The sequence below is a fragment of the Puntigrus tetrazona genome, chromosome 11 (assembly GCF_018831695.1).
Source record: "Puntigrus tetrazona isolate hp1 chromosome 11, ASM1883169v1, whole genome shotgun sequence".
NCBI lineage: Eukaryota > Metazoa > Chordata > Actinopteri > Cypriniformes > Cyprinidae > Puntigrus > Puntigrus tetrazona.
Genome location: NC_056709.1, coordinates 19,059,640 through 19,086,316, shown reverse-complemented (window position 1 = coordinate 19,086,316; position 26,677 = coordinate 19,059,640). Strand labels below are relative to the sequence as shown.

The following is a 26,677-nucleotide window of genomic DNA, read 5'->3' as shown; positions in this document are numbered from 1 at the left end:
GGTATTTTGTCTGTGCACTTTCTATACACAATTATTGGATATATTTTAAGCCACTTAAGCTTTCTTTCTATTGTACTAACTATATTATTATGGTGGTTATCAGTATTTTCATAACCGCATTCAGCTTCAGTCATTTAATATTTGCTTTTAGGACTTATTTTGCATGTTAACACTACATCACAAATATATGATTATAACTCTGAAAACCTGACACCATGCCAAAATATAGGAATCAATTATAATAATAATAATTATTATTATTATTTAACTGCTCATAGTGAAGTTTAACTGAATTTAAATGCATTTGCATTATTTTCAGTGCAAACTTGACTCCTTTCATGCATGGAAATTCCTATGGAACTTAGCATCATTATAGATTGCTCACAAAACTGCCCGGTGCAATTACTGCCTTTTAAAAGAGATGTTTGTGTATGTTTTTTATTGACCTTGACAGCAATATCTGATCAAATGATGGAGAAGACCATTATAACAGTTTCTCGCGGCGTAAACACAAACTCTTTCTGATTTATAAAGAGTGATGTGGTAGGGCCACAAATAAAAAAAGTACACCATATTGCAGTAGTCTGTCACATATCTTCCACGCAATCTACCTAACAACTGTAAATGTGTCCGCATCTTAGTCTTGCAGCATTACCTGATTTACATAATTCTTCGAGTGAAAATGGTGTTAAGACAACGCACACAGCGAATGATTGCCCCCAACAGCTTGTGAAACCAAGTGTATATGATTTCCTGTGAGTTTGCCTACTCACGTATAGAGCTGAGCAGGGAGGTTTACTCACACAGGAGACTGAGACAGTGTCAAAAAATTTCTGAGGCCGAGAGAGTGGTCGATATCTCGTCTCCTTAATGTTGCCGGAATGCACCTCATCGTCGACAAGTGAGACCGCTAGCAAAGGGGCTGTCAAAACCTCCGCAAAACCCATCGTCAAAACAGACCCCGAACAGCTCCGAACGCATAGAAACCAATCCCACTGAATGTCAGCGCACGACTACCATTTGTCAGAGCTCCCAACCTCTTCCCATACCCATCCCGAACCTCACTTTACTCCCAAGAAAAAAAAAACCCTGAACTTTTATCACTGTCAACAAGCAAATGCCTAGTAAGTTGTATATGCACCACATGTCTCTCTGGTGCTGTGAGAGGTATCCAGCCGAGCTTTAGCTATAACAGTCTGTCTGCCTCACCTCCTCTGGGCTGTTTTTCTCCTCGTGAGGAAACAGCTCAGAGATAACGCAGAGATGGTTGACTATCTGTTGCTTCAGATTAAGAAGGAGTAAGGCAAAAAAAAAAAAAAAGTGACGGCGAAGTCGGAATGTCTTTCTCAAATCTGACAGAAGGATAATTTACACAAGCATGAAAGAAGGAAAGAGCGCATACACTTCGTACAAACACCTGTCACATGGTTGAAGATATGGTCGGACAGCAGGGGAGGGAGGCTACCTGAGACACCCCGCATAGGATTGTACGTCATAAGCGGGTTTACTTCTGTCGCTAGCCATAAACCTCCTCCTGTGAGACTTCATAAGCACGGCCAGCTTGTAAGCTAAGAACGGTGTTCCCTTTAGCGAGATGTCAGCAGGCTAGAGAGACTCCAGACACTGTCGGAGTGACACGCTCATATGAGCCTGGTGATGTTACTAAAACGCAAATAGTTAAAAAGGCGCTAAAAGCTGAGATGTCGCTTATCTGTGGCAGACAGCAGTTAGTTGTCTCTTTTGTTGCGAGGGCCCCTCGGCAGAGCTCCATCACAGGGCCAAAGCCCCTTCGATAGCGCCATGTGGTGGTCTTCTGAAATAAAGCAAAGCCTCCTTTTTGGATTTGGGTTTTTTTGTGTAACAGATTTAGTTTAATTTCATTTCAACACAAGTGGCTTGGTGTCATGAATGTCATATGATTTTCAGATTAACAGTGCGAGTATGAGCAATATTACTATTCTTGCACTTCCAACAAAAGCAGTTCAAAAACAGTCAAAAGTGAATCAACCGAGTGACAGCATAGTCACTTATTTTCCTGAATGAGTAAGTGTCTTGAATGAATTGTTCGAGTAAATGTTTCAATGACTCACTCTGTTACTGGTCACTGGTCTGGTTCAAGAATGAATCAGTGTTTTGAGAAAATCATTGGAGCAAATGATTCAATGTCTCACTCATAAAGATCTGGCACCAAGCAGTACTGATGTAACCTGCAGAAAGCGTTATTGAACAATTACAAATACTGATGAATATTTTTGGAATCCCACATGACCAATCAAATTCGAGGACCAGAACTGTTGATATGCGTTTGCTTTATTAACAATATATAACATGAAATTCTAATTTAAATATATTTAAATGTATAAATAAATGTCTCAGTTGTTGTTTATACCCACATCTAAAACATATTGTTTGAAAAACAATAACTATAATAAAGTGACAAAAACATTTGCATAGTTTCTGTTTGTTGTTTGTTACTGATGGATGCTGTTTGATTATGTTTAGCCACCTTCTTTTTAGACCATTAATCAAAAAACGCTCTGTAAACACTGCAGGTGTCATGAAGGTTGGAGACATGCAGTGCCAGGTTTAATTGAACTGAGCTTAGTGCTTGCCAAAAAAAAAAATGGCTCACAGAAACCATCATTCCAAATAATTTCAAGATAATTTCTATTTCGAGATGTTTACTTTGCAATTAGTCTGTCCATTTGGAGCAGTTGCGCACATTAAAGCCATTTTAGGGACCATATGCATGCATGATAGACAGGCATTATCGTGTCGACAGGGTAATCAGCCAATAGCAGCAACTCAGAAGCACTGCCTCCTCTCAAATGCCTTTTCACCTACATTTCACACCAAATTTTAGGTTTCCAGTGAGAACTCGATGATACCAAAGGGAGGTAAAAAGACCCTTCTACGAACTGTTATCCTCTGGTATCGCTGTTGCTGAATTAGAAAAATAAGTGTCAAAATATATTTTTTTATTTGTAATTTTTTTTAGAAGAGTCACTTTCAGACAGCATTTGGACAAAACACCCCTGCCCTTAAATGAGGTCGTCATTGGCGCCCAACAGTGTTTATGCAAAGATGCGCCAAATCAGAGTAATGAGCTGCAGCGTGTGTGGGACTGAAGATCAGACGCTCTAAAATATTACGGGTAGAGAAAAAGCAAGTGAGAGAGAGATGATAAGTTGAAAAAAGCTGTTGCTTTGATAATGGCTGAAGCTAAGGGAACTCAAATTTTATCACCAGAAAGGCTTGGAGGCTAAAATAAGAAGAAAAAATGCAACAGAGTGTGTGCGTGTGTGTGTGTGTGTGTGTGTGTATGTGTGTGTGAGAGAGAGAGAGAGGTTTGATAAATGAAATTGGAAGAAATAGTACACAGATAAGAAGTACAGCAGGGGGAAAGGAAATGCGTGAAGTGACTTAAGCAACCACAACATTCCCCACCTCTCTATTCAGCAGAGTTCCTGTCTCATTAAAAATGAATAGTTCCATGATCAGAACTCGCAGCATTGGAGTAGAGGTGAAAAACACACTAGTGTGGGCAACCTCACCGTCTGCACTGCGAATCCTTCACACCGTGTCCTTCATTAATTCAAGACGGATGTTGATACAGTCGGCCCACATGGAACGTGTTATAGATTAATGGATATAAACTATACCGTCCACCAACTAAACAAATTTCATATTAATCCTAAAAGAAGCATTACATGACCCTGACAAACACAAACTCTGATCTAGCAGTGTTCATTCAATAAGTAAGATTACCAACCACATAAACATCATCTCCTGGAGGTGCAGGAGATGCACGTCAAGCGTTATTGACTTCCCAGCTGCAATCGAAAGATGGTCCAAACTATATAATCCCCATATGAATAGGATTTTATTCTGTATTACAACATGCAGCAGAGGATTTGGGAAAATAATCGAGTGTATTATGGTCATTGTTGTCACGGCTAACTCTGGCGTTATGCGAGGGCTCGCTGTGCCACTTATGCAGAGGACGAGCACGGCCATGGATGTAAACAGTGCAATCAAACAGATCTGCAAGTATTTATTCAAGAGCTTTGAGTGAATGTGTGTGGGATCGCGCTGAGCTTTCGCAGAGTACAAAGCAAATCTGTCGCCTCATGGTAGAAAATCACTTTTTCTGAACTTTCACTTTCAATGTACCTATTCCAACAGTCGAGTGCATAGCTACCAGTAAAAAAGACACTTTTCAAGACAAGCAGCACACGTCATCGTGCCATGCCATTGTTCATTATACTTATTTTGCATCTCAGATTTGACCTTTTGTACTGTACATTTTTCCTACAAGTAACAGGAAATGCATGTACAGTCAGAATAAAGGAATAATAATTATGTATAACAGAATACATCTAAACAAAAAAAACAAAAAAAAACAAAAAAAACGTTGAAAGCCCTGTCTAGATGTATTATATAATCAGTGAGTGGGTATAGCAATATGCATGACCATATTTTCCCATTACATTTAAATGGCGGCCCCCAAAGCGCTTTGAATGACAGCTTCCATATGGGAGATGCCATTATGAATTACAGTGATTATCTGCAGCCTGTAAAAGCAGTGCAAGGAAAAAAAATAATAATAACAGTAATAAAAAAGGCTCCAAAACTGAAGACAGATCTCACATTGATGAAAAGTAACAGGCGCACAGCACGCTCACAACTCTTTCCGGCCATCGAGAATGTTCCACTAATGCGTACAAATGTCAGCGTTCTTTTTGTCTCACACTCGCTCTATCTTCAGCATAACCTTTTAAAAAATGTAACAATATGACCTTAAGAAAGAAAGAATGGAAGGCAATGGCTACACTAGGGGCTATGATGATGCCGTCTCTGTTTGCTTTCAGGTCACAAAGGAAGGAATGAGATAGAACCTATGTAATCTACTGACAAATACTATTTCTCTGCAACATCTCAGTCAACTCAGAGGTCAAAGTTATTAATGTGAGTACCATGGCAGCTCACACGCGCATCAGCCGTTTCGCGCTCGGTGACAGGCAAGGGAAACAGAGAGGATGAGGGTGACATGAAAGAACGAGATAAAAAAGAGTGAAAAGACAGAAATAGCTGCAGAATTAACATTAAGTGAAACGGAATGAGAAATGGACCCGAAGATGTAAAGAAAGCAGTGACATGAAGGTTGACTACTGAAAAGTGGAGAGAAAAAAAGAATTGGGTGGGAGGGGGACCAGGTAGACAAAAAGAACCAAAAGAACCCACACTTTGAGAGTCGAGGGAACGGGCTGACCTTAAAACTCTCTCAACTCCAACAATGAACTAACGCAATGTTACATCAGCCCTAAAGGTCACCACAATGCAATATTTTAATAAAAAAGAACATATGGTCAGACTCTGAGAAGCATTCAACCGAATATTACTAGAAAATGCTTTCCTCAAAGTCAGACAACAGCTACAGGACTAATTTATTATAATGAACAATTAATGAATTCTGTCAGGAACTCATTAGCTAAGAACTTGCAGGGAGTTGCGTGAACCGAAAAGTGCAGAATAATTTATTTTTCATCTGTGGAACATAAGGACGCAACCAAATGTTGAGGAATCTGCAAAAAAACAATGTTGACTGAACAATGCTGAATATTTGAGGACATTATGGCCCTGTGGTATCCTGTGAGATGTAAAACACCTATAGGAAAACCCGTCGCTTTTCTTATTCGTTTATTATTTTAAGAAATTGCTTTTAACCAAATCAGCATATGTGACCATGGATCACAAAACCAATCATAAGGGTCCATTTTTGAAAATGATGAAAGGTTTGTTAGGATAGGACAATATTTGACCGAGATACGATTCGAAAATCAGGAATCTGGAATATATTGAAGTATATACTGTATATATATATATATATATATATATATATATATATATATATATATATATATATATATATATATATATTATATCTGGAAATATTGAGAAAATCACATTTAAAGTTGTCAAAATTAAGTTCATTTTACTCAATACTAATAATCAAAAATTAAGTTTTGATGTATTTTATGGTAGGATATTTACAAAATATCTTCATGGAACATGATCTTTACATAATATATCATAGTGATTTCTGACCTTAAAAAATTTGAATTTTTAGCCATATTTATGTATGGTTGACTATTTCTACAAATAACACTTAACACTCTTTTTGGTCAAGGGTCACATAATAGAACGATTTCTAAAAGATGATGTGACATTGATAACTGTAGTAATTACGGCTAAAAATTCAGCTTTGCCATGATATAAAAATAGAAATACATGTCATTTTTAAAACATTAAATTTGTTATTTTAGAAGTTATTTTATAGTAAGAATTCACAATATTACAGCCTTGCTTTTGTTGGACTTTTTCCAAAAAACCAAAAACACCTTACTGACCCCAAACTGCCATCTACTGGTAGGCATCTGTCCATGTTAACCAATCAAAGCTCAACCCCTTGGGTGCTACACCGATTTAGGACAAACAATCCACTGCAATTTGTCAAGAAAATTGTGCTCACACAGTGAACTTCTCCAACCCTCCACCCATTTGTTTACACATCTGGAACACCTAAACATGCACAGAATGTGACCTCAATATGCTCCACAGCCCTAGTCAGTACAGTGAATGCAGTCTGAACACACACACACACACACACACACACACACACACACACACACACACACACAGAGACATACACAGACGTCCCCGTGAGTGTGGTGTCTCTACGGAGCAGTTAAGTCATTAGCGCACTGCTGCACACCACTAAGCACATAAGCATATGTTCTCTTACATCCTGCGTTCTCTCTCTCTCTCTCTCTCTCTCCATCCCTCATACCTACAGACATTCTCTCTTTCAGGTTCTCCTCCTGCTCCGCAGTGCTGGAGACCATCCAAATGCTAAAGCTGTTAATTAGCACACGATGCAGATCATCCCATTCACATCTTAAGGCAGCCTGGTGAGAGTGATGAATAAAACTATCTGTCACGTTTAGACCTTTCACATGACTGAAAAGTTGACTGTAGATTCGCTCTGTAGGGTACCGGAAGAGTCAGCAAACAAAAGCACAGTATGTGTAACAGGCCGTACGACTGAGTGGGTGTCACGCAACTTTGAGTTGTTTTCGCATGGTGCCGCCCACATATACGAACAGAGCTCTCTAGCATTTCTGATTAATTGTATCTTGTTTCCATAATAAGTGTTTCTCTAAAAAACAAGCTAATTTTGGGATCTCTTTACACCACCCCACCCTTCAGTCAGACTCTTAGCACCATTAATTTAGCCATTAGTAGCATTAATCCTATCTACCTCCATGCCAAATGTCAGCTCATTATGCGCTGTCTAAGAAAATGATTAGAGCTGACATTTTAGAGGTGCTTGTTGTGCGTAATGATAACTATGTTTCCCGTGGTCCTTCATGTTAAGCCTTTAATTGACCTCAGCAGCTCTTCTGTAAAATCGATGAATATTTTTTGAAGAATGCTTGTATTTTATGATGTCCTTAGGTTTCATAAAGCTTTCATAAATTCAAAGGGCATGTTGTTTTTTCTTTGCAGGAAAAAAAAAATAGGTGTAGAACAATTTTTACTCAGACGTTTTGCAATCAATTACAAAGGAACAGCAAGTAATGCATTGAATTAAACAGTAGAACACACTTAAATAGTATTTTCTTGTACAACATATTCCAGTAATCTGTTTTATTATTCTTTTACAGTGTGAGGCATTTTGCATAAAAAAAACATAAATATTAAAATGAAATAAAATGCTTTTTAGTTTTTTAAGATGCTATTTAACTATTATTCTACGTTAAGTAATAATAACAATGATGATGATGATAATAATGTATTATTAAATATAATAATAGTAATATCTAGTTATTAAAAATAGGGATTTGGAATGGTATTTATAATATAATATATATTATAATAAATATAATATTTTATAATATAATATTTTACTAATTATTTTGTACATTTTATAATACATTAAAAATAAAAATCTAATAAAACATCTAAAATACAATTTCATATTTAAGATAATCATATATTCCATGTTCGTTGTTTTCTAAGAATTATGTACATTGCATTTTTTTCCCATGGAAAAGTGAGTGACAGCATCTGTCACAGGGATTGTGGAATGACTCTTCTGTTCTTCTGGATTTTCTTAGGCTTGAGAGAGTGAAACAGAGCCATTCATCATTCCTTCCTGATGTAAAGACACCTGTCGCACAGTTATCTTAAGAGAGAGGAGAGAGCTGGAGGGAAAGAAACAGCTCTCCATCCTCTGTATCATCTATCTACTGACTTGCTGATGCGAGGCAATTTTTGGTCCGCGTTTGCTCTTGTGTTTATGTGCATAACCTACGGGTAGATGTCTCTCGCACAGAGCTGATCTCTTTGTCTCTGTCTCCCACTCAGACGCAATATCATTATTTAGCTGTTTGGCAAGAAGGTCCTTATCATCATTGCTGCAAACATCCAGCATGAGAGATGAACCGCTCCAATTGACAATTACGCCATAAAAGGTGCACTGTAGCGATCTCACGGTAAGAATGGAGCGTCTCCGATCCCCTAATGACCTTTCAGACAACCTACAAAATTTAGATAGGAACAGACAAGGACAGAACAACATCTAGAACACTACCACTTAGCAAGGCACAAGCTCATCTATAACTAAAGGCCCATTAACAACAATAACGATAACTATGAAGACCAGTAACGCAGAACATGGAATGCAATTTACGTAATCATATTACTTTTTAAGTTACAAGTAAAAAAATGCATTACTTTTTAATTTAGAAGGAAAAATAAGTTATTTTCCCATGTCTTAACTGACAGCTCCTGTGTTGCCATGTTGAGGGAAATTGGGAATAAGCACAGAGGCATTGTGTGCGATGTGTTCAGACGCAGAGGATTATCATTTCTTTCATTTTTTGAAGTGAATGCACCGATTCCTGATCTATCTTGATGTGACTGTTCGCACAAATCATTCATGATTCAGAAAAGAAGAATTGGGTATAAGGGTTTTTATTAATATTTTGCAAATCACCTTTCCTAATACGTGCTAGTTAGCAAGTTTCAAGTTTAAAATCTGCTTGTCACTCAATAGAAAAGAGAGGCGGGGTCAGCAGATCTCATTAGCATTTAAAGCAACAGCTTGCTAAAAACAGAGCTGGTTTTTACAGGCTAAAAATGGTATGTTATACCAAGGTATGTTAAAGACTTTTCATTAAGATCCTAAAGAATCCTATCAACATGTGGAAAATAGGCATCCAATGACCCCTTAAAGCAGGATGGATTCTGATTGATTGATTAACATTACTGATATAGCTGTGGCGTGGACTCTGCTATTCTTTTACATTGAGAGAACAATTTACAACCATAATTATCATTATTCTTATAGCTATATATATGATGGACACTTTACTATCTCATGAGACCACAGGAGAGAATTTGTGAATGGCAGTAAAGCAGTACAACAGATACTGTATGACGGACTACCTCAGAACTACTATTTGCACTATAAACAACACCCTTTTTTAAACGTTTTTAAACATAAATTTCAAACCAAATGTAGCACCTACTAGACATTATGTGATTTTGGATGCAGCAATAGTCTGAACCTGGAGTCTGTGTTCATCATACACTATGGGATTTTCTGTGAAATGTGTCAACTTAAATCTGCAGACCGGCTCAGACTTTCGGCAACTAGCATCAACTCATCCAGACTGTAAATCAGGGCAGAAAACTTGGTAGAAGTCATGTAGTGTATTTCAGCCCTAACGCAGCAAACAAAGTATCAGAAACAGGCAGATAGCGAGACAATGGATCCTCCCGCAGGCCCGTGATCAGAAGGTCAACAGACACTTTATTAATGACCTGTCCACCCTCTTATTATTCCGAATGAATTAATCCACGCAAAAAAAGTGCAGGTTTTCACGCTCATTAGGCTGATCTTTTTGGGTCTTTTTGAAGTACATTCATATGCCCACACACTGTGGTCAATTATACACTCAGGGCTGGACGTCCTGTTCTATTTGTGTTCATTTAACGCACAGGGCAGCCATATTGTCAAGCTCATTTCCACTGAATCAGCACCCTGAGGATTCATTATCTATTCTTTAACATCCTCGACATTAGGAAGATTAAGTCGAGCCCACCGCAGCCAGCAAAGGCCATCGGTGCAGTACGGCCTTCATTTAGGGGAATGGCGATTACGGTGTTTACTCAGTTCAAAGTTGGAATAATATTCTAAGGGGAAAACCACTGAATGCAGGCCTGTTATCTGAAAATGGAGCATAATAAGTGTAAATTCGAACCATGCGTGCACACACAGACACCCACGAGCTTAAGCATCCAGAACAAAACAGGCACGGTTGGTGCGCTCTTCTGAACTTTTGCCCCTCTTTAAAGCATTAGCCTTGAGTAAAGAGTTGTGTTGTCCATAATGAAGAGGCGAGACATAATTTCAGATCAACCGGTCTTTCAGAAGGACGCACATGGGCAAAGCTTCAGCCTGTACGCTAGATCTTCCCCCACCGCCCACTCCACCGACGCAAAGTCATCTAAGCCCTTGGTCTAGAAAAGGCCAGAAAATGGCTATTGATTTCTGATAAACAAGTTTCCACGTTGGGAGATCAGGACCACTCAATTGCTTCAAGGTCGAGGAAAACGGACAATAACGTGCGGCCAGATCTTCTTTTCTTCGCCTCTGCCCCTGAAGGCCAGTGTGGCCAAAAGCAACCGCGCTGGATAATACAAGAGGGAGAGCTCTTTGTATCTCAAATGAGAATCTTTGATGAGCTCGAAGAGGAACTTCAAACGGGCTGAAGGAGAAGAGAGGAGAGTCGAGGAGTACAGACCACATGTTTATCAGGTTGTAGATACACAAGGGAGGAGGGAAAGGATTCTAAAGTAAATGAAACCAGATGGTGAAACGTGCACGTGTGCGGACGCTTGCCCTTTGAAATGAGATACAGTGGTCAAATATCATTTTAGCCTATCACTTTGATGTTTGTTAATTGAGAGAGGGAAATTTCATGTTACCTTAAAAAGCATCGGGAATGAATAAGAGTCAGGAAATGAGCTAGCAAATGAGGATCTCACAGGAGACTATAAACAGTTGCGGTGTAATCGTACGCCTCATCTATCAAGGTTCTCAGAGAAACGGCCAATACACAGATAAAATAGAGCGTGGCCGGTCTGTCTGCCAGGAATGCGCAAAATTGCATATTTTCAAAATCAGACACTGGATTTGTTGCCAAACATAAAGTATATAATAAGGCTAGTTTTACCTGCTTTACTTAACGTTTAGACAAAACATCTGTAAAGAATACAGGTCATGGAATAACATTTTTAAAAATAAATAAATAATTCAATTAATAAAATAAAATAAAATTCTAAAGGTACCGATGACATAAAATTTAACAAGATGTTGATAACAACACAAGCAATCCATAAATACAAAGAAAACAAAACAAATACGTTCAGAAATTAAATGGTGTGTAATAAATGGAATTCACATCTGGTGAAAATTTCATGTCAATATCACCTTTAGAAATGGTGACATTAAATACTTATTTTACACTAATAAAGCTGAAAAAAATAATAACATAATAAAAAGATAGCAAAAACTGAGGATTAGGACAAAATTAGTAATTATTTTCATGTGGCATATATAAAAATAATACTGTTACCTATAAAATAAATAAACCCATTAAAAAGTCAATCCTCCTAAATGCTACAAGTGAATTATAGCAACACAATGAGGTAAAAATGTGTTAAGATTTCAGAATGTTTTTTCTGAAAAAAATCATATAATAACCAGTATAAAATGAATAAAATATGTATCTCTATAAACACCATGTACCAAAAAAAACTACATGCATAATGATTTAGTTATCACTTAATATTTCATGTACAGTATGTTGATTATTTTAAATTAATGAGGATTGCTAGTGGCAATTCATCCATGCCTTGCAACACCAATTGTTTCAATAAAATAATCATTACCATATGGACAGTCAAATAAAATTATAACACTAACAGATTACATGTTACATAAATGATGTTGAACAGCCATAACATGACTAATTTATGGAGAGATCAACCACCTGGAAAAGAGGACAGGTTGATAGAGTGTCCTAGCTGACCGGCAGAACAACTTGGCTTCAGTGGGCCCCCTTTCCTCGCGCTCGGCTTGGCGGGTCATGCTTTCCTGTAGCGCCTTACCCTGGCACAACGTAACCCCTGTGTGCCCACCGCACCAACGCTAAGAGCCAGAGAGAGTGTTCAGACATGAGTAATGATGCCATCGTAACCAAAGGAACAGCCGGAGAGGAGAGCACACGCTCGCCTGCATAATAGAAACTGGAATGTGGGCAATTGGGCTCCCTTCCGAACGGAATCTGCCAAATCAGGTTGGACTGCAGAAAATTCCCATTCAACATCAATGTTGCAAAGCTAAATTTGAAGAGGAGAGTCACCGGAAGAAAAGACACATGAGAGGTTAAGCCATAGGTCATAAGAGCGACGGAAAACGTGCCAAATGCATCGTCTGGTGCGCCAGGAAAGTAGACTGCGTCATCTTCTAGCTGAATGAAGATGAGATGTTCTCTGTTAAAATCAATTACATCAACATATTGTGGCCAATACCAGTGCATCTGTCGGGCAACATATTAAATACCCACTCATGCACTGTATTCCGTGTACGCAGTCTATGAATGTATGAGCGCGCTTGCCAACTGAAATGATGAAGGGAGAGAGCGGTGACAGTGATGCAGATGGAACGGTGTGATGGGAACGTTTGCGTGACTGAGGAGGAGAGCGACTGAATGCAGGGAGGGGGAGATGTGAGATTTCAATCTGCGTGCATGCAAAATCAGCATCTGTGAGACAGCCGCTGTCGACTACTGAGCCAAAAGAACCAGAAGAAAAGGGCAGCATCCAGTGGACCAAATTCTTGGGCTTTGTTTAGACACATATCCAACTCAAATCCATTTCTGTAGTCTACACAGCAAAAACCCCACAATGTTTACAGCCAAAATCTGATGTTTACAAACCCGATTCATCTTATGATATCATGATGGACAAGAGGAAAGGCAATATTTTCTATTTTCCATCATCCCTTTCCACGCTGACAGCTTCTTTCAGTAGTCATTTGCGAAAGTCTCTTGGCATTGTGCTGATGCTTATGCTGTTACTATAGCAACCAATGTAGATACACTGGATATTGACTACGCTGTCTGTGCAAACTTGCAAAATGACAGTGAAAAAAGCAAATTATAAGAATAGGATTTGAAAAACCAAAGTGAATATGTGTCCATCGTCCCAGTGGCGTTCTTAAAGGGTCAAAACTGCCAAAATAGGCCATGCAGATTTGAAACGACATGAGGGTGAGTACAACGACATGTGTTTCAACAATGAGTTGCACAAAAAGCTACACAACTACTTTATCGAAAACAGCTGAGCAATAGTCTTGCTACTTAAAATGTTTTACGTTAGAACCGGTAGCTTTTTTCTACGATAACAGCAAAACTGCTTATGACAAGCTTGATGTTAAAAAATGAACCGGTAGCTTGATGTTAAATGTCGCTGTAGTCTGTATTGTATGTTTACACAATGAAAGAAGGTCCGCACTGGAAAGCAGAACAGAATTCAATACATTAATCCACAATACAAAGCTTTAGCTCTCTTTTGAGTGACAGACAATTTGTTTAGGTGGAGAGCTTCCCTTGTTAAACAAAAGCACCAAAGCAGAAGTTTGAACCTGAAGTATGACTTGCTTCAAAAAACCTGACAGGAAAGCAAAGTGAAGAGTTTCGTGTGTGTGTGTGTGTGTGTGTGTGACGTGCATGCCGTCTGAGGCGTGAGAACGACACTAGCATTCCCAATGCTTTGAGTTAGTGAAATATAATTCAGTTTATGAAAAGCTCTCTTTCACACCCCTTTCCTTTTTTATTTTAAGTCTAACAGGCATGTGTGATACCACCTAAGCATCTAATAATCGGGGCTTGTTCCTATTCCTCCCATCTAGAGGGAAGGGAGAAAAAGGGACAGACTGGTGGTAATGAAAATGGTTTCTCTTTTGTTCTTTGACTGTGAACAGGAGCAGAAAGGTTGTAATTTAACTGCTGGGAGTGCCATGAAGACATTGGATGTAATAATGGCTTTTGCTATCTAATTTGTGTAGGGATTTGCCTGGACACAGTTGATCTCCATAGGCCTTAATGCTACGCTGCCTTTGAACGCGCGAGAGAGCGAGTGAATGAGAGGTGCGAGTCTGCGTTAAAACAGCAGATGGAGTGAAAGCATTCGCCCTAGAGTCTAAAGGGTCTCTTTAACCTTTCCGTTTCAGGATAAGACACGCACAAGGCTAACGGTTGCAACGCATGGACAAGCTTTCAGCAAAATTCAGTTTAAAGGTCAACAGAAGTTCACTATTAAAACTCATTCCAGGCTTAAAATGATATATGCATTGTCAGTTGAGTTCTATATCGATGCACCTAGTTCCAATGTTGCTTGGCAACCGCAAACAGCCTGTAGTCAGGCTAATGAACTATATCACTTGCCGGAAGAATTGTTTATAGTAATTATTATTCATAGGAAACAATTATTGGTGTTTATTTCCTGATCGTTGCAATTATTCTTGTGATTTGAGATAATAAACTGAATTATTATTAAATGGATCATTTTATAATATAGCTGTTGTCATAGCTTTATGCTGCCCAAGTGCCCATAACCGGCCTATTAACTCACCATCGTAAAAACACTTTGAAGTATCTGTGAACTGAGAAATAACATTTTCTTTGATTTACTGACATACAAAGCATCAGTGTGATATAAGAACATGCTGTACAAACATACCTGTCTACAGCGCACAATGAATCACTTCTGAAAGCAAAAAATGAAATGACTCCTTTAACAGACACATTGTGTGGATATTGCGTTATTCAATCAGAATCAGAAAGAGCTTTATTGGCAAGTGTGTTTGCACATAGAAGCGATTATGGGTTTTAATGTCACAGCTTCCAGTACACAGAGGCAACACCAACACAAAGGGGAAACTAAATAATAATATTAATAATAAATAAATAAATTGTATGTATATGTGTGCTATAGATGAAATAGAATAAAGATGAAAAGCCCATAGGCAGACGTGAAACTTGAAAATGTGTTTCTCGTTCTCAAGAGATAGAATTCACATACATAACACCGGATGTTTGACCAAATTCAAAATTAGCAAAGAAAATAGGGCAGCTTTCAACTCCAGGGAAGCTGAAATAATCCTGGAGTGTGTGTGTGGGTCAGGTTTTGCCTACATTGTGAGGACTAAATGTGCCCAGAAGGAAAGTAAAACCTGAAATCACCAAAGAAAACGGATTAATAATCTTACTTACTGTGAAAGTTGGGTTTAGGGGTAAAGTTAGGAAAGAAAAAACGATAGTTAAAGGTAAGTCTCCACCGTGACGGAAAAAAATGCACTTGCATGTGATCAAATTTGGCCTATTAATTGTTTTGAATAACAGTCCACATGGCAAAGCGCCGTCGAGCCCAAAGCTGTCAGCCTGGTCCACCGCAAGAACAGGTGTTAGCTCTAAGGTAAAAACCAAAAGCTGTTCATCCATCAGCCTTGTAGTTAAATAGTGTCTTTTCCTTCCCTGTCCACCTCACTGCAGGACCTAAGAACTGCACATTTATTTTAGCTTGGTTGAACTAGCTGATAGCCGTAACGCAGTTTGCCACAGTTTTTCCAGTCTGGATATTGAGCTCAGGCTTACAGCGGAGCAGATGTGCAGCTCTAGAGCAGCTGCGGCTCTGTGAAATGTATTTACCAATGAGCTTCTTTGTATAATAAAAGACAAGTGTCATTGTCTTAAGTCTTTTCATCATAGTGCAGAGAAAGAGGAAGATCTTCCATTTCAATGAAAGCTAAATTAAAGTACAGTGTTGAGTCAGAGACTATAAATCCGGGTTCCTAAGTGACAGTTCACTGGTGGTAACCCTCTATCACACCATCTGCTGTGCCTCCTGTGCTTATATATATGAGATTATTTCCTTAAGGAGCTTGTGGTGCCAAAAGGACTGATGCTTTTAATTGGAACTCAAATGCAGTACAAACAAACACATGCAGATGGGTACCAACACGCACACACGCACACACACACACACACTGGCTCTTACAGAAAGCACACGTTCTGCGTTCCAGAGGCTGGCAGCAGCTGTTGGCAAATAATGTGAGGTAATGTGTGACTCTTTAAAATTGTTAAAAAAGCGCTTCCCTAAATACTCGGGGTGTCAAATAATTAACTGAAATAAACTCTGTTGAAGAGTCATACGAAGAATTCTAGTTGCTGGATTTACTAAGAGCCCAAATAAAGAGAGCCAATTTGCTTGTGAAAGCTATCAAACATATTGCGTGCAAATTACTAAAAACAACTGTCCAAATAAAAATATGTCGAAGTCGGCTGGGCACATAACAGGAAGTTTTTTGCACAGCACACATATACCAAATGTTAGTCATACGTTCTCTCTGTGGGCTTTTTTATGACTTTTATTAAGATAGGACAGTAGAGAGATGAGAGTAAAGCATTGGGTGAAGAGAGGAGTGAGATCGGCAAAGGACCTTGAGACAAGAATCTTGACTCGGGTCACAGTGAAACAGCAGCACTGTATGTCGATGCACTAACCACAAGACTATTGATGCTGACCTTAAGTTAGTCACTACCACTAAACGCACTTTATTCGATAAAATGATAAAACGGCATCAGGCGCACTTAGCATTGTCTTACACGCTCTCTAAATGTTAGCCTCTTAAAATAACATTTTAACATTTTTTTATTTAACTTTATAGGAAATAAAATGCTCCAAACCATTATTTTCTGCCTGTGCGACTATATATATATTGCGTGTAGTCACACTGGCGCGACCACTGCATTGTTCAACTTATGAGCGCTGCCATTTCTGTTGCATATGACAAACTTCAAAAAGAAAATAAAACTGAAAACATAATGAAAATGGATACTAGTTTGAACTGCGCAGTGGTTACCGTGTAGAGCTTAGTTTATACTCGCATGAGCGTGAATGTGCACGCAGCAAAGTGGCGTGAATAGCCAAAATAAGCCGCTTCTTAAACCAGAGAAGGTGAACGTGTTGATATTCTTGTGGAACTCCCTTTCACAAAATTCAAAACACAGATAACACTGCTGATGAAAAATAAAGAATCCGCTTTCATTACAATGTAACTACAAACTATGATACAAGTTCACCAGCATGGACTGATTAAATGCCATGTAGCACAAAAATTATGTGACTAAGCCATGTGCTCATGCAACCAAATAAGAAAGTTAGTCACAAAAGACAAAAAGTGACCGGTGGGAAGAGCCTGAAAAAAAAACATTCTCTATTCAGAGTCTTAATTTTTCAAAAAAAAAAAAAAAAAAAAAAAAAAAAAAGCTGGTCTGTATTAACTCACAATAATTTCCTCGCACACAATCACCGTTTCTGAAATTACTTCCAGGATTGATAAACCCTGCGCTATTAATCCGGTACCATTTAATCCATTTGCACTGACACCAGTCTTTACTGTGCACACGTGAAAGCACACCACAAATTACACATTCATTAAACCTGCAAAAAAAACTTCACCTCAGGTGTTTGAAAGACAAAAAACTCAATAAACAGCATAACTGAAACATTTTTCACAATATACCCCCCTTACAAAAGCATTTTTCCATTTAATATTTATTTTGCACTATTTTCCTCATGGGGTCAGTTAACTGCTCCTCACAGTTTAGGTTAACTTTGGTTTTATCATCATTGTGCGTACATTTGGTCCTTGCAATGCAAGCAAAACCTGACTCACACACACTTCCACACACTAAAAACCAGTCCTAATTGCAGAGGCAACACCTGTCAAATCATTGCCAATCTACAACCAGCATCTCTATCCCACAATGCCAACATGATGGTAAGAGTCTGGACACTGCTCCCACCAGCCACAGCCAAATTGGACGTTTCACCTCACTGCATGACTACTAGAGAGCCTCTCCACTGGTGGTCCTATTAGCAGGACAGATATAGCTCTCCTGGGAAGATGGCGAAAAAGAAAGTGTGCAGGAGAGAAACAGAAGGAGAGCAAAAGCCCAACGGAGAGGTAGGATTTTACCCGGCATACTAAGTATGAACAGTGCATTTCTAGCTATCTATCTTCATTTCTGTCAACTGGTTTTGGATCACACCCACATTAACCTCAGCTATTAAGTTCCTCTTATTCGCTCCTTAGCGCTGTATTAAAATCTAATACTCAAGACTAATGCATTTCCTACCATGGCATTTTTTTAACATTATGACAGGCTAACAGGAGGGCCCATTTGAGAAAGATATGCAGAATAAGAGGCTACGCCAAGTCCCCTGGGTGGCAGCATTCATTACAGTATTGTATTAAAAATACAACCGCGCTGAATAAGATATTGATCAAGCTGGGTGGACTGTGAAGCTGCCTGCAGAATTGCAATAACACTGTAGAAATCATTCACTGCAATTCACTGCAGCCCAAATAATGTTTTGATAAATTACATGCCAACAGCTAGACAAAAAAAAAAAAACACTTCCTTCTTTATTTTTTCTTTCTAAATTACAGATTACACGCATTTTAATCTTCCCCTTTTCTCCATTTTTAACCCTCAGTGACATGGGGAGCGAGGAAGACATCTGTGTTTCATTTGTCTGTGTGTGTGTGTAAACTAAAAAGCAGTATTGTGTTGTCTGTCACTAAATGTGATGTTCTAGCCGATGTGCTCTATGATTTGGCTGTTGCACAGCTGAAGCTCCTCTTTTGCTGTTTTTTTTCCCTGCCGTGCACCTGATGGGTTTGAACAATTTGCTCGGCTGGCAGAAAAAAGCATAATCAATCGGGAGATTACAGATAAAAGGCTTTAAAACCAGCCGACCAAGGCACTTTCTACTATAACAATTACACCTAGGCCTACCTCAGGTAGCGCCAATTAAACTGCGAAATAGTGAGGGGCTAGAGAGAACGAGAGACAAAAGAAGAGAAATGGATAGAAAGAATTTGCAGTGGAGGTGAAACACAGTCCAGGGAAGTCAGTTGGTGGCCATATTGGTAATGCTTCTATTAATACAACCCTATTTTTCCCCTTAAAAAATCAAATGAACATTGTTCTTTTTAATCTATATTCATCAAACAATCCTGAAAAAGTGTCACATTTTCCACAAAAACATTGAGCAGCACAAAATTGATAACATATAAATAATAAATGCTTCTTTTAATATTATAAATGTGTACATATATTACAATAGATAAGTTATTTTAAATTGCAATTATTCAATACTGTTATTATTATTAATAATATATAATAAAAATCGAATAAAGTAATATGACGTCAAATGTCAACCTTTAAATGTAGTAAGAATTGTTCTCAATATTAAAAATTGATAAACAATAACTGTATTGTATTAAATGCAAAAAAAACCCTACATTAAAAAAAAATCAACATTCTACTGAGAGTGACTTTCACGATTTCACGACGAGATACACAGACTCGGAGGTAATTCACATGCTCTCTCTCTCTCTCTCTCTCTCTCTCTCTCACACACACACACACACACACACAACTTAGCTATTAACTGCATTAGTCTGCTATCAACAGCTCTAACCTCCATTACTAGGTCTAAAATGACATTTTGGAATTAACAACAATGGATCAACAAGTCAATGGATAAGATGCGGAAGAAATAGTCTTATAAAAGTACAAAAAATGGACAAATATCTTGAAATGTATCATCTGATCTATGAGTTGAGATGTGGCAACCACAGTATAAATATATATATATATATATATATATATAATATATAAATATATAAAGATAAATATATCTTATCTTACAATACTTTCAGTGGGTTTAAAAAACAAATCTAAACAAACCACCACAGATAAAATATAAGGCAAATGGTAATAAAAGGACAAACTGAAATTTGAAAAAAAAAAAAAAAAAAAAAAAAAAAAGATACAAAAAAAAAATGTGTAGTTTTCTCTTAGATAGCGAGGTGCGCATAAGCTGACAGCTGTAAAGAGTTCTGTCATCAAAACCGCAGAGTGCAGCCAGACCCACACAAAGGCCAAGGACACTGAGTTCTCCTTCATTCACTCCTTCATCTTCATTCCTCCATCTCTCTTACACTCGCCCCCTTTGCTGCTTTCATTCCTTTAGTTTAAGCCATCAGCCGGTATTCATACTGAAGAATAGATGGAGGCAGTGAGGAGAGAGACAGGGAGAATGAGTGCAACATTCAGCAAAAACACCCATATAAAGAATTTATGTTTGTGGCTATGCAGAGCCAGCGTGTCCTATAGGTGATACAGGTGTTCAGCTGAGGCCTTGACATTCATGGTATTAGATGCAAAAACTCAAGTATCAAGAAAACTACACTGAAAGAGAGCATGTGTCGATCGGATTAATAAAGACACAAAAAGACCAGATGATTTAAGTAAACAGCGATTTGTTAAATGTATTAAATAAATTTATGATACTGCAAACTGAATCCAGTGCCACATCCATATTTTGATTAAGATAATTGTATAGTTTTTATGTATAGTATTTCTGCTATTAAATATACACAACCTTTCGAAACCTTTAGGTCAGACGATTTTGCTGATATTTTTAAAAGCCTCTTATGCTGACTAAAGTTACTGGGTTAAAAATAATAAAGAGAATTCAAAATAACGTTTCCAATTTTAAAGCAGAATTTTTAACAGCTGTCACTGAATTTTAAACATGCTAAATTAAAACATACAAACTATTTTCTTAAGAACAATTTCTTAAATTATTTTTATAGAATCCTTAATTAACAGAAAAAAACTAAATTCATATAAATAAAAGTATTTTGTATTATTATACATTTACTGTCAAGCTTGATTAACTTAATTTAACAAAACAAAACAAAACAAAACAAAACAAAACAAAACAAAAAAACATTTCATCATAAAATTCATTTAGATTTTCTGCCCCTTTGCTATTTATTAACAAAATTTAACACATTTAAACACATATATTTTTGTTAGGGTTATGTATTGACATTCCTAACAATTTTCATATACTAGTAGAGCCTATTCTCGTGACCTAAATTTGGGTCCTTTATTTATACATGTACAGACAGGGGCAGTATATGTATATGTATATGTATATGTATATGTATATGAAGATATAGAACCCTGTACCCGCATATACTTAAATATTTGTGTATGTTTATGTGTACCCCTCAGGCCTAGCCACTTTGAGTCATGCTCCCAGCTCTGTACAGGAGGACAGAGTGTGCTCGTGTTTGTGTGAACACATTTGTGTAAAGCAGCCGGAGGAGTAATGCCTGCTGTCTAAACAGTGACCGTCACCATTACTGTTGTCAGGATGATGTCGTCAACATCTTTCTACATCGCTTCGACCATATGGCCCTTTGCTTCGTTCACACTAACACCACACAAACACAGTAAAAATGCAGTGCATACTAAAATAAAGAAACCCTATGGTCCGCAGAGAGTTTTTTTAAACATCCTTTTCAAGCTATTCAAAACGCTTGCATTAGCCGTATTATTATCCATTATGGTGCATTTGCAGAAATCTTGAAGGGCAGCACACTATTTGTACCGGCTTACCGTCTGACAAAAGAGCACTGGCAAATAAAGTAAAATGTGCTGGCCTAGAAATATAGACCCTGCTGGCCTGCCCATATCCTATTCTTGTGCAAAGTGCAGAGTAAACGGAAAAAAAAAGGACCCAGTGCCACGTCTTGTTTCCACGAAGCATTGTGGGCAAGTGTGCTTTGAGTGCAAAACATATACAGCTCGAGTTCAGGACAGGACTGCCCTTTAAGCGCAGACTCTGCAAGGCTTTTTTCACTCCTTTCTGATCTCGCTCTTGCTCTCCATCTCAGAATGGATGCAGAAATGGACAGTGCAGGTGTTATTTTCCAGTGGCCCTAGCAGCTCTGCAGGTGGACTATATGCTGGTCATGCAGTCCATTATATATCTGGCACATGCGCGAAACTTCCAGTGCTCCATTTCGCTAAAATAGGAGGATATTTGAAAATATATAACAGTGTAAATTCAATTGCAAAAACACACACTTAAAAGATCGCCCCCCGCTGAGTCAAATGTACATGAAAAAGAGGTCTGTCTACACAGAGACTCCCAGGGCAAGCGCCTCATCTTTGACAAACAGCCAGACCGAGCGCGTGTGAACCGAACAATAGAACCACGAGGGGTGATTGACCGGAGTGAGTCGAGAATGATTGAACGAGCATGCTGGGAAAATGTGCCAGCTCTGAAACTCAGAACAGAACCGAGGGAGCAGAGGTGAGTCTTCAGTAATCACTAACAAAGATTGGGTTCTCCGTGTCAGCCAACAGACCTGAAAGTATGCTAAGTGAATTTCAGAAAAAAAAAAAAAAGATGTACATCTGCTGCCGCAGCGATGCTCCATTTGGATGGAGTCACGCGTGCTTGCCGACCAACATTGAAAAACAATAATCACATTTGAGATCTGGCACATTCAGAGTCATGCAGAGCTGTATCCGGGAACATATTTCTCAAGTACTCACCATGGCCAGATGACAGCAGGGTATCTACAAGTGAGAGAAAACAAGAGAGACAGTTAGAAAATGGAACCGACTTTTATACACAAGTCAAATACAAGCAATAATCAACAGGGCTCAGCACAACAAACTTTGATAATATGCATACACACAGGGTTTAACGTAACATTAAGGCCCAACGGCAGGTTCGATTTACAAATGATATTATAGATGGCTAACTGAGTCATTTGAATCAACATTAATGTTCAAAAACACAATCTCATTTAACTGACTATAAATATAAGCGAGTCATTGAATTGTTTATTCAACAATGAATTGTTCTTAATAAAATAAAGAGATAAAAAAAGAGTCATCTGAATCATTCATTCAGCCAATTTGTTCAAATACACTGATTCAATGATGAACAAATGAAATCGCTGAGTCATTTGAATTGTTCATTCAGTAAATTCAGAAAACATGTCACTCAAATAACCATTCAAAACTACTTCTGTCAAAAAATTGTCAAAATTTTGTCCAGAATGTTTATTACCCCAGCAACATTACCATACTGCCAAATCATAGCCAATGTTAACGATGTGTCATTATGCTTAAGGATCATGAGAATAACCCTGCTCTTGAATGTTCAAACAACACCTCCGAAGGTTTTCCTCTTTATTTTTTTCTACTTTTTTTTTTCCTTTTACATTTCAGGAGTTTCACTTCACTGTCTACGCGGAAATGAGGAAAGGCGAATTCAATTTTCAACGAGCCAGCTCAACTGACTGTATCTTCTTCTAGATGGAATAGAGTTTTGTCTCCAAGTTCACGCATTCCTTCATCTACGAGCATGCAATCCATGTTTCAAAACTTCTGCTTGGGGAAAATCACAAAAAAATCCAGAGCGCTGTAGGTCTTCCAAACAATGTTCCTTTATTCTACATGAATAACAATTTCTCATTTATTCAGTATCTCATCCCCCACTGCTGCGAATTCAGGCAGTTCCTCTCTCCTCCCCAAGGCTTCACGCAGACTCATTGGCACACAATCTGGGCATTTTGGCATGGATGCAGACTCTAACGCTGTGTCTGAACTCTCGCCCATGCCTAAACCTTGTAGCGCTCACCAGGAGATGACTAACAATCACTGTTACGATTTCAGACTCCCAGCACGTACAGGGCAAACTTAGCCAACTGTAAAACATCAAGGAACTTGCTTCTGCCCTGAAAGAAATCTTAAAAATAAATACTCCTTTCATTTGAATAATGAACTAAGAAACTCTCCTCCACAGATGATTCATTTGAGATGCAGACACGCATTTAGGTTCAATTAAGCAGCATCTGCCTGAAGAAAATAATTGTACAAAACATTTGCAGCATTCCAAGGACCCACTCAGCCTTTCCTGTCTATACTCTGTCTGCTGCTTTGAGTCACGCGTTCCCGTTATATGTTTAAATCACTCTTGCTAGATGACTATACATGCGCTCTCTCATGCATCTTTGAAACGGAAAGGTCATCGCAATTTATTTCTCTCTCTGAAAATACAGATTACTCTCTTTCTTGTTCAATAGTGTTTTCGATCACTGCCTGCGCGCAGAAAGAAATACCCAAACTAAAGCCATTGTGAACGTTTCCTATGAACCGTGCAAGTTCTTCTTTACATCTCGCCACTCGTTGTTTTGTAGCAACGTGACAGAACCCACAGAGTCTCTGAAGACCCTCTGCAATGCATTACTGAACACATTTTTTATAACAATACCCAGCCATTGGAATTAAAACAGTACTAATGTGCAAGCAAATGTCCTAAAGTTTAATTTTAAGTGCAGAAGTAATGTGCAATTCTGTTGGGTCTTGTTAAACCAAGCAGAGGGAAACAGAATGAGACAGAAGACGATGCAAAGAAATGTATCTACCAACAAAACACTCCCACAACAAAAACATGAATTATTCATTGCACAAATGGCAACAAACAATATTCCGTTCCACATGGATTTCTGTATTAATTGGAGTGAGCGTTGTGAGAAGCAGAAATTTCCATGTTCCTCCATGTCTTTACCCCTGCTGGAGAGAAAGCCGAAAGTTGGCTTCATACAAATTAATTAGTTGTCTGATTATGAAAAACAACAATGGACTTTATTGTTTTCTGCCATTTGTTTGTTTAGATTAATTATTACTAATGGATTGCGTGCAGAATAACAATGAGGTAAAACGTTCTTGATTGCTTAAATAAGCAGAAGTGCGCTGCTGAGGGTTTTTGGTATCAGAAGCAATGACAGTGAAAATAAACATCATTCAGGAGAACCGTATGCATTATTTGAGCTTAACCAGCGATGAAACACACACACATATAGTTTTATTGTTTATTGTCACCTTACTGATAGGGGGGACTAGGGAGAAAAGAACCAAACGGGCTGGATCTTAACCCTAATCTCCCACATCACCACATGCTTAGGTCCTATTTATTCCAATTTGGATAATGTATTTTGCCATATTCGGCCACAAAAAAAACCATCAACTGGATACATGCCAAAGTCAGAGTGGAAAAACACAGCATGTTTGCTTTAGTAAATTGCTTTTGTATATTACTAATTATTTCTGTGCAACAGGATTAAGCCAGTAATACACTTTACACAAACATATCACACTAAACGTGTGCTTATGTCATATGTCAATAACCTTCAGTACTCAAGGGGGCAGTAGAGTTCCCTTCAAATGTCTTTGCAACTACATTAGGACCATATACTAGCAATGCAGACATATCGAATTAATAGTAATATTCCTCTCAAAAGACATTTTTTACTAATGACGGCAATAGAAGAAGCTTACAGTTCCACAGTACAGTTACAGTTACAGACAGTTACAGTACGATCACAAATTGTGAGTGAGTTCGTATGAATTCGCCACCTCGTAAAATATGTACACGTTGCTGTGAGATTGGGTTGAAATGGCTAATGTGGACACTTAATTAACGCAGACATAGCCTTAGATTCCTCATGCTTCTTAACTAGCCTAACCAGCACCAGTTCTCCTAGTGAACCGCAAGAAGATTTGGGCTTTCCGCCACCGTAGGGTTTATGTTATCTATGCTGTAAAGTAAATCCGGAAGAGTCTGATCTAGAGGATCTAGCTTTAGTATGGATAATGTGAAGATGGAAGTCCAAAGTGACCAAAGAATATCACTTTCAATCTAATAACTGGGCTCAGTAGGTCTGGAGCCTTCAGGCATCATCTCATATCTCTAAACCTTTCCCAGTTGTGGGCACAGCCTCTTACAGTCATGTGACACACCATAAAAGAGGTAATATCCTGTAGGTGTGACATGGTTAAATCCGGCCGCGTGCAACCGTAGAGCAGATCAGGAGGATTTCACACATTCAGCGAGGTAATCGAAAACAGTCTCCACAAACATACACACACACATGGCAGAGGTAACTGAACAACAGAGGGATGCACGTACAGCACAAACAGATTGTGAGGGTAATTCAATTTCCTGCTGCAGCACTGAGGCTCAAATGGTCTCCATCAGTGGTTCAATCAGCGGCTGGTTCTGTAATTTCCCCAGCTGGACTCTCACCTCGTCTCACGCATTGAAGGGATGCACTGGGCTGGTGCTGATACTCCAGCAAAATACTAAAGTACAGAACTAGCACTTTAGACGACACTGTAGAATGCTGTGATAAGACGGCACATGGCTTGTTATACCTGTTGTTACTAAACAAAGGAAGATACACCATTTACAACACAGCTAAAGGAATAGTACTGAAAAACACCACTGGAAAAGTATAGTACTAAAACAGGAAACAATGTTGAAACACTGCATTTTCAGAAAGGAAGGCATACAGTATATACATAACTGAATGAACATTATTAGCCTACTTTATATGAAAAATATTTTAATTGATTGGTAACTGTCCGTCTTTTAAGTTTTCTCTTATGCTGATTAAGGCTGCATTTAATTGACTAAAAATACAGTACAAACAAAAATATAGTAAAATATGTATACAGTTCAAAGTAACCATGTTCTTAAAGCAAAAAAATAAAATTTCATTATTTTAAATAAAATGTATTATATTAAATAA

At 38.2% G+C, this 26,677-nt stretch overlaps 1 protein-coding gene across 1 annotated transcript in view; it reads right to left on the bottom strand.

Moving 5' to 3' along the window:
* The window catches only part of cdh4 (cadherin 4, type 1, R-cadherin (retinal)), a 181,585-nt gene that overhangs the window by 79,359 nt on the left and 75,549 nt on the right, over window positions 1-26,677 (bottom strand). Inside the window, 1 exon segment of the mRNA XM_043251330.1 lies at window positions 22,629-22,652. Within this exon segment, the coding sequence (XP_043107265.1) occupies window positions 22,629-22,652 (24 nt within the window).